The 9,319-nt window shown below is 37.3% G+C and overlaps 1 protein-coding gene across 1 annotated transcript; it reads right to left on the bottom strand.

Annotated features, from left to right (window-relative positions):
* Positions 1-3,215: 3,215 nt before the first annotated feature.
* Positions 3,216-7,954, bottom strand: LOC103461192 (igLON family member 5-like; the record flags this gene model as incomplete). The annotated part of the gene is made up of 3 exons (XM_008403520.2): positions 3,216-3,398; positions 7,428-7,548; positions 7,823-7,954. Coding segments are annotated over 3 exons (436 nt in total), but the record flags the coding sequence as incomplete, so codon positions are not given.
* Between the last annotated feature and the right edge of the window lie 1,365 nt (positions 7,955-9,319).

The raw sequence follows: 9,319 nt of genomic DNA, 5'->3' as shown, positions 1-9,319 counted from the left end.
CCGCTGTTCCTTGTCTTTGGAATTATTCATTAAACATATGATTTTCATCACATCCTGCGTCTCTCCTCACCTATCTCCACATCTCCTCCTGACAGTCTACATATTTTTCAGTCTGTATTGTTAAACTTACAACTAAATCTTGATTTTTTTTTATCCTCCTTTTACGAGTGATTTTTCTCATAAATTGGGACACTAACATGTTATGTGAAAGTAAGCCTTGGAGACAGCTAAATGTTAGCCAGCAGCTAAATCTGGTTCTGTGCATCTCTTTTCTTGTGAATGTATGTCACTGTGTGATTCAGAATAAATTAACATCCAATCATCAACTGATGTTTATTTATATCACTGTGCCAAAAAAACAACAACTAGTTGTGTTGAAATGTTAACAGTTCATTTGATCTTTTGTCAGATTAATAAGTGGATCTTAACTGTTCAAACTTCCTTTCTTTAATAATTGGGTGTCAGTAAGCAAGCCGATTTCATCCTGCTCAGAAGTGTTCAGTAATTAAATGCATTGCACACAATCTAATGCAGAAATGATTTTCATTTCAGCTCAGAAGAGATTAATGATGGCGATGTCTTAGTTCACAGTATGTGATCAATGATGAGTCAGATTCTGACATGGAGCAAAAACACCACAAAAAAAAACAACAAAAAAAACAAGCAGCTGACCACTGAAAAACTGTTTTGCTGGTTTGCTCAGTAGGAGGAAAGAAAAACTGCAAAGCTGATCACCCAGCTGAACTTATTTTCTTGATGACATTGGCTTGGTGTAATTGTAAACTTCTTTTAAGTTAAAATAACATCTATCAAAGTTATCCATCGGTAAAAGTAGGCATGGGCTACTATTATTGTTTATTATTGTATATTGTTGTTGTTGTGTATGTTTATTGTACTTGACAGTCATTTCTCATTGCCAAGAAAACAGTGACCGATTGAAGATACTCTAGAAGAGTTTGAGTGCTATAGAGTACGACTACTTAATGAATCCAAGACTAGTAGTATTCTTGAAAGTTTATTTTTGTTTTACTAATTTAACATTAAAATATCAGTATGCAGCAGCCTAAATACTGTTATTTTCTGTTCATGTTGTGCTTGGCTCACTTTGTTTATTCAAGAGTTGTTTCGGGAAGTGAGAATTTGTGTTATGGTTTTGAAACTCATTAAAATATTTTATTTTATAACATAATCATGATTATTGTTTGGGTTTGTATTATATTTGTATTAGTTTTCTTACCTGAGTGCTTCAACTTAGCATGTTTAATTTTTGTCATCATGACCTGTTTTGGTAGGAGGGTGCAATATATTGTGGTATGTTTGAAAATCATCTAACAGATTGGAGATCTCTCCCAAAATAATAATGTTGAGTGCATCCATAGAGACACAGCCCTGTGGTACATACACCAAATCATTACATAAAAGACATAAAAGCAACACTTATAAAGTGAATCACTTCAATTACAGTGCTTTATTAGGAAGGCACTTGATCTGTAGACTCTCCTTCTACCAATTATTTTTTATAAAGGCAGATTTTTAGTTGGAGCAAAATCTACTTTTTGAAAATTAGACTGGTAGTGAGTGAGTGTTGAAGGTAGAACATTTCTCATCCTGTTTTTTGAGGATGTACCCAGGACTCTACGCTATGCTCCTTACAGCCTGAGAAAAGTTTGGACACTTCTGCACTTTATCCTGTATATTTTCTAAGAAACCTTTAAATTCACGGACAGGCAAATTTTGCATTTTTTAAATCCTGATGTTGATAACCAGACTATGGCTACATGTAGGTAAAGGAAGCCTTGACTTTTAACAAACACACTGATGTTTGTGCTGTTATTTAAGCGGCATTACTCTGATCTTTATTCATTTAAACTTTTCAAGAAATAATTGAGAAAATGAATGTTCACAAGGTGTCTAAGATAACTAAGCAAGCATTAGAAAGTACTAAGTACTTTGAGCAGCTAAAGTTAAAACAGAGCAAACAAAAGAAATGACAACATCTCACAAACAAATCTTTTGGTCTTTGTGTCTGTGGCTTAAGATGAAGGATCTGTTGTAACCCTGAGAGTTTTCACACAAAGCCACTGTTTAGTAGGTGTATTTCTCTAGAAAAACAAGTCATTATTTTTTAAGTCACTAGTAAGCAGTAACATGTTTTTTTGAACCAGAGGTGTGGATAACACTTAAAGGGCTAAACTGCAAACCCTTAATTAACCCTTTGTATTCATATTGTCGCTTGTTTTACAGTTCACAGAGATAAAAGCAGGCGATTTATGCTGTAGTGTATGAGTGTAAAGTGAAAGCAAGCAGCGACTGTCAATGGTCTATGTAATGGACTCAACGGCAGAGAGAGTTAATTACAATAATGTGCCAATTTTGACATGATTGGGGGGTTGCTGGTGTTGAAATATTGCATTTGGTACCTTTAAAATTGTGAACAAAGAGGTATAGTAGCAGACAAATTAAGTCAGGTGAAGTAAAGACAGTGAGGCTCTGAATGTGAACAAGAAAAAAACACAAAAGGATTCAAATTATGGTCCATTGCTGGATGAGAAAAGAAGTGGGTTTGTTGTGTTCTAATGATAGCAGGAGAAGATTAGGAAAGAAAAAGGAGGCAGAAGGACAGATGATGGAGAGATAGGCTGACAGAAGTGACTGTGGCGGTGAAAAAGAGAGCAGAAAGATGTATGGGTCTGGCAGAGGAGTGAGTCATTGAAGGGAGACTGGACGAGATAATGGGGAAAGGAATGGAAGAAGAAAAGGGATAGATGAAGGACTCACTTAAGATGGTAATGCCAAACGCACTAAAGGGAGGGTGATGGGAAATGGAAGGGTAGGAAATCGCTCATTGGGGACGGTTAATGTGAATCGGGCTCTGAGAGAAATGACAACTTCTCGGGTAACAGGACAGAACAGAGCGACAGTCTGCGTGTACAGGCGGGTGTGCGAACAGACGAGCGATGGTAGGGGAGAGCGTGAGCGCACAGAAAGAGAAAGAGGCTGTAATATAGGCAAGCAAAGCTTTAATGGGGCGGAGAATAACGTAAATGGGAAGAAGGAGGGAGTGTAAAGGCTCAGTGAAGGCTGTGCAGTGTGCAGAGCAAAAACAGATTTGGAATATTTTTGCAGCAGACAGTCCTGTCTAACTCCGGATAGTCACAAAAGATAAATGTGAACATATTTGGCAAAAAAAAAAAAAAATCGATGCGCTTGCACACCTAGGTTTGTGTGATGTGTGTGATAACTTACGAAACAGCAGCATACTGGCGTTGGAGGAACCCAGACGGTTTGAGGCGAAGCAAGTGTAGTTGCCAAAATGTTTCTCTGTCACATTGGTAAACAGCAACAGCGAGCGCGTCTTCTCGTTTTTGATCCGTAAGGTGTTGTCATTCTCTACTGGCCTGGGTTGTGTGTGCAAAAGCAAAGAAAAGAAAAGGAAAGAAACAGAACGATTGAGTCCTTTTTAGAGAAACGGAAAGAAAACCCAGCATAATATCACACCTCCTGACTCAGTCTGCCGAGAAGAATACATAACTCTGTCATTTGACAGTTTTGCAGCAAAGTCTCTAATAATTATCTTACTTTGTAACAACATTTGAACTCTCACTGTATTTAAACAACAAATGCTTTGTAAAGGAGCATTTGTTTCGTTTTGTTTCAAACGAAAGCTTGATTTCTATTAGCGCATAATTGTCTAACAGATACCAAATCACACATGTTTATGTGTGTTGTTTCATTCCATTCTACTGAATATGATAGAACAACAGTATGTTTAAGTTTGCTCATGGCTGTGACAATCAAGACTTTTGCTGCCCATTCTCCTCGTTAAGGTTACACAACATACAATGTGAATACATTGCCAACACATGCAATTTTCACATAACAAAGGAGTGTTAGAGTTGAATAACTAATATTCAGCCAGTTGGACAGAATCTCATAGCACCGGACACAAATGACAAATCATTCAAAATGCTAAAAGTTCAACAGAGTGGGATACACAGATGACAATAAGAGAAAAAAGAATTGTAATATTTGTCATTGCAATATTTATCATTATTTTCTCCATCACAGCAGTTTCTAATCTTGTCTAGCTCTACTGTGTATTATGTTCTTGTCCAGTCTTGTAGGTCATAGTTCTGGTTGTGTTTTTACCGGGGCAAGTGTAAATATGACCAAGTTTAGATAAGTCATTATTTTTCTTGCAATTTCCTGATTTATGAAGAGCTTTGCCTCACTGAATGGCAAATTTTCTTTTCTTACCCATTTTGAAAAGAGGCACTCATGGGAGGTTTTGTTATCGACTGTTTACAAGTTTAATTTGAGGCAAATTAGATGTAACATGGAACTAATAAGCACAAATAAGGATGAGTAGCTTAAGCATATTATTCTTTTCTTCAGACAGATAACACTCAGAGGTGAAGTGCAGGGGAGAGTATTTTCAGAACCGACTCAGAAGTGAGCCAAGAACAAGTGCCGATGGCAAAACACACTGTAGTTCATTTTGCCCCTAAAGTCAAAAGTTGGATCTCAGAATAACATCAAAACTTGTTGCACGTCTTAACTCGGAGGACTTACAAATTGTTCTACTACATGATCAGACAGTTTTATTTTTTAGCAATACAAGCTAAGACCAAGGTATTTTATTACACAAACCAGCTTTCCTGACCCTGGTTAAGAAAAACATCCCCACAGCATGATGCTCCCACCACTGTGTTACACTGTGAGGGTGGTTCATTCAGGATGACATGCTGTGCTATGTCCCTGCTACACAAAGCATTTTATATACACACCAAGAGGAACACCTTTCTCCAGATTTACTATGGGCCTTAGGGAGATTCCGGCAAACTTTAGCCAGGACTTCCAGGCTGAACACACCACAAATACACTTGTTTTTTGAAGGCAACATATTAATGTATCTTGATTAATTGTTCTATGCTATTTTATCTTAATCTATCACATGAAATAAGGTTGTATTGTGTCAAAATATGTGAGAAAGGTCAAGGAGTATGAATACTTTTCCACCTAACGGTACTTTTGGCAGCATAGAGACATTTTTTATTCAGCTGGCCATGCACATATGGCTTCATAGACTTTGACTGGACTGTCATACACAGCAATAAAATTAGTGTCTGAAAATGCACAGGCAGTTTAATTTTAAAGCACTTTTAAAGCAAAAAATAAAAAAGTAAAAAAAAATAGATAACTTAATAAATATTACTCAACTCTGCTCCTCAAGGAACAGAGTTTAATGTTTTAGGTGTTTTCCTGCTTCAACACACCTAATTAACAGGCTTTTACTGAATTGGAATCATCTGAATTGAGTATTGTAAAGCAGAGAAACAAATAAAATACGCAGTGCAAAATGAAATAAGGAGTAGGGTGGGGAAACAGTGACCTAAGGTATGTGTCTAATAGGAAGTCTTGAAAATAACAACCGCTCGTTTTGAAATAAAAAAAAAGTCACAGAAGATTCTGAAATCTGTTCTTGTGCTTTGGTATTTTGTAACAAATGATTATGAGGAAATTTTTCCGGGATTTTTTCTGAGAGAAACCACACAGCATGAGTCAAAAAAAAAAACAAAAAAAAATAAACCAAAAAAAAAAATAAAACAGAACTACTAAGCTTTTAGATATTCTTCATACTCAAGTTTTAAATAAATGCTACAGTTTTGCCAAATGATGTTAACATATTAACATCATGAATACAAATTTGTTCTCAAGCTTAACTTTCAAACTGAGCCTCTCAAAATCCTGTTTACTTACAAGGTTACCAAACCAGAGCTGGGTCAGCTTGACATCTCAGTTCACCAAAGTTTAGGTTGAATTATACGGATAAGCTTTCCTTTCAATTACTAACTTTGTAATTTTATCAAAAACAACTAATTCTCATCAGAATCAACACGTATCTGGTAGAAATTAGACTATTACTCAAAGTTAATGAAGTCTATAGTCTTGTAGCAACTCATTTAACTCCTTTAACTGTGCATACCTAATTTACTGTCTTCCTGCCTCTCAATCAGAGTACACAATGCACTCACATTTTTCTATGTCACTTTTTCTGTCATCATTAAGCAGGGAATTGTTGTGGCTCCTGAACCCATCATTCTAACCCTCTGAGAAATTTGATGCCTAAAAGATGTTTCACAGAAATCCATAATGGCTTATTTGCATTTAGATATTGAGTTAAGATGGAATACATTACATCCTGGCAGCATCACAAACAAACTTTATTTTTCTGAGCGTTCATCCTATTAAGGTTCTATACATCACCAGCTTGTTTCTACACTATTTTAGCCACAATTCCTTAAGGGAAGAGTTTGCTTACATATTTAGTGACTCTTTTGTAAAGACAAAAACAAGGCCCAAAAGACAAGTGTTGCAAAAGGTCATTGAAGAAAACTATTCAAACACATTTGTGCTGTCTTAACGGCATATGGAGACATTCCTTAAACATAACTGTCTTACATTTAATGTAAAAAAGCACAAATTTTATTTTTACATAATTGTAAGCTTTTCTTAATAACCTTCTAATAATCCCAACTACTTGTTATTGCAGGGGCTTAATATATATTTCTTCAATTTGCTTGTAATAAAAGAGTAATTAATGAGCTGTCCAAATACTTCAGTGTAATATGGTTGCATAAATATTGTAGCTATACATTATCAATTGAACTGAAGCCTCTTAGCATTTTTCCGACATTGACAAACATAAATCTGAAAAGATTCACCATTAAATGAAGTTGTAGAGAAGTTTAAAGCACGATTATCTTGAAAAGCAGCACCACTTTTAATATCTCAGAGTACTGTTCAGTGCATCATCTCAATTTGAAAAGATTTTGAAACATCTACAATCAAGAAACGACCATCCTGACGGGCTGGACAAGAAAAGCAGTAATCGGAAAAGCATGCCCATGGTAACACTGGAGGAGCTGCAGAGATCCTCAGCTAAAGAGGGAGAATCTGCCAACAGGTTGACTTTTAGCTGCGTCTTTTTCAAATTTGGCCTCTCTGTATCTGTATCTGTGAGAAGTATCCTGTTATTGAGCAAAAGTCATAAGAAATCCTATTTACCACAAGCTGCGTAGGAGACACGGAGCAGGAAGGGGCTCTGAATACATGAGACAAAAAAGTTCCCTTTTTGACATACAGGCAAAACCTTTCCTGTGGTAGAAAACTAACCTTTCCAGTGCAAGCAAAATATATATTTGTTAATACATTTTGATAACAGATGTAAAATATGAATCAGTGTCACCACAAGAAAGACTTTTTCAGAAAATCAGACGTGTCAAAACTTAGATTAGGTTATGAAGAGTATTTATCAAAATGCATCCATGTAGACTCTAAAAGGTTTTACAGTGGTTTCATATGGTCATAGGGAAATAATCTCAACAACTCTGACCTATTTGCTCTGTAATCTTTGGTGGTCTTACCTATGATCGTCTCTGTACCACTCAAACGTAGCTGGTGGGACTGCCATTGCATCACACCTCAAGATGGCTGTCTTCCCTAGATTTGCAGGCATGTTCTTCATGTCTGTGATCATCGGAGGGTCTGGTGAAAAAATAATAAAATTGAAAATTAAAATCAGCAAGAGATAATTCAGTAATTAGTACACACACCACATTTTACTGAATAATGAAGTCTGATCTGATGGGGGTTGCATACAAGGTTGAAAAATGCCCACAGAGAACGAAATTAAAATGTGCATTCACAACTAATGCATTCACAACATTAACATATATTATTAATAGATAATTATGCACATGAGGTTGAGCTGGATTACGACCACTGGGCTTTTGTGTCCTGCAAACAGAGTGGTACTTACAGTTTACCGTGACTCTGACCTTCTGCTGGTCAGGTGGAGCCACGCCGTTGTGGGTGATACATTCGTAGTCCTCAGCCTGCTGCCTCTTGATCTCCGTGATATCCAAGAACTCCCCCTCACTCACCAGTCCATCTAATTACAGAAAGGGTAAAGTCAAAGGTCACAATACATCAAGTGCAAGGTGACTCGGTCTGCAGATTTACGGCTCACTACTCGAAGCACAACGCACCCTTCCAGCTTTAGACAGTTTAAGAGCATGCAGAAGGCCAACACGCAAATAACTGCAAATGAAGCATCATTCAATTCTGCCTGGAAATATTGATGTAGAAAGATGGGGGATGTGGTGGAAATCAATATCATGATAATTAAAGCCGTAATGACATGATGAAACGGATGATAATGAATTTATCAGCAAACACTAATGAAACATTTGTAATGAAGAAAAATTGATCATATTGCAGTTTTTGCCAGCGGCCGATTCGACAGCGACAGAAAATAACTGCACTGGTTCATGTAGAGAAAACTAACACCCTCTGACGTACGCGGCACTATTACTTTTGAAATGCCAGGGGAACTTGGGCACTTTTCAACAAACAACTGGATGAGCCGGGGTGTAATAGCTAATTTGCCACATTACATGGTGAGAAGAATATTTGGCGGTTGTTTGATGTTGACAAACTCCCAGGTGCAGCTAAAACCAAATTAGTCAGTCTAGCGCTTTTCCTCGGGCGACGAACATCTCTTCAGAGGTGGAGAGTCGAGGGAATAGACTGCAAGTTATTGCTCCTTCATGTGGGGGAATTGATGTTATTGGCTCGAGAGTGACAGAGACAGAGACAGGAAAAAAAACAGAGGACGAGACTGACGGTGCACTCGTTCCATCCAGTCAGCCTTAGCAGCCAGCTGTCTCTTAGCCCTTAAAACCATCAGGCCTATTTTTTCTTCCTTTTTAACCAATTAAAGAAGCCAGACTGTGTAACACAGCATAACATATAACCTCACAGTTAACCAGCTATTAATTTGCTACTTACTTTTCCATTTGAACCCTCCTCTAAGGAATAATAACAAACAAACAAAAAAAAAATCCCACCAATCTACTGTCAGTCTGTAGACCTTTAGCTCCCATCATGAACTCTGCAGCAGGAAATTTAAGAACAACACTCACACACAAACACCAAAAAGACACTAAACGCTACAATTATTCCTGTCAGAGATTAGCGCTGCGCTTCTAATTGAAGATTATGCTGGAGGATTATTAGTGAGGCTACTGAGCTGGAGACGATCCATCGTGGCTGAGCGGAGAACGCCGACACTATGACGACTGCATGTGCCACCCAAGAGATGGCAGGCAGACGCTAAGTGTCGCGGTCGGGTGGTTGCAATGTTATTCACTCATTCCATTAGTGAACAAGGCACACCGCAGGTCTCTTGTGACATCTTTTTTAAGCAGGCAAAAACAGTATATAAAAAATCAGTACACTTTTAAAATGGTAAAAA

The sequence above is a fragment of the Poecilia reticulata genome, unplaced genomic scaffold (assembly GCF_000633615.1).
Source record: "Poecilia reticulata strain Guanapo unplaced genomic scaffold, Guppy_female_1.0+MT scaffold_734, whole genome shotgun sequence".
NCBI classification, from domain to species: Eukaryota; Metazoa; Chordata; class Actinopteri; order Cyprinodontiformes; family Poeciliidae; genus Poecilia; species Poecilia reticulata.
This window is presented reverse-complemented; position numbering and strand designations above follow the sequence as displayed.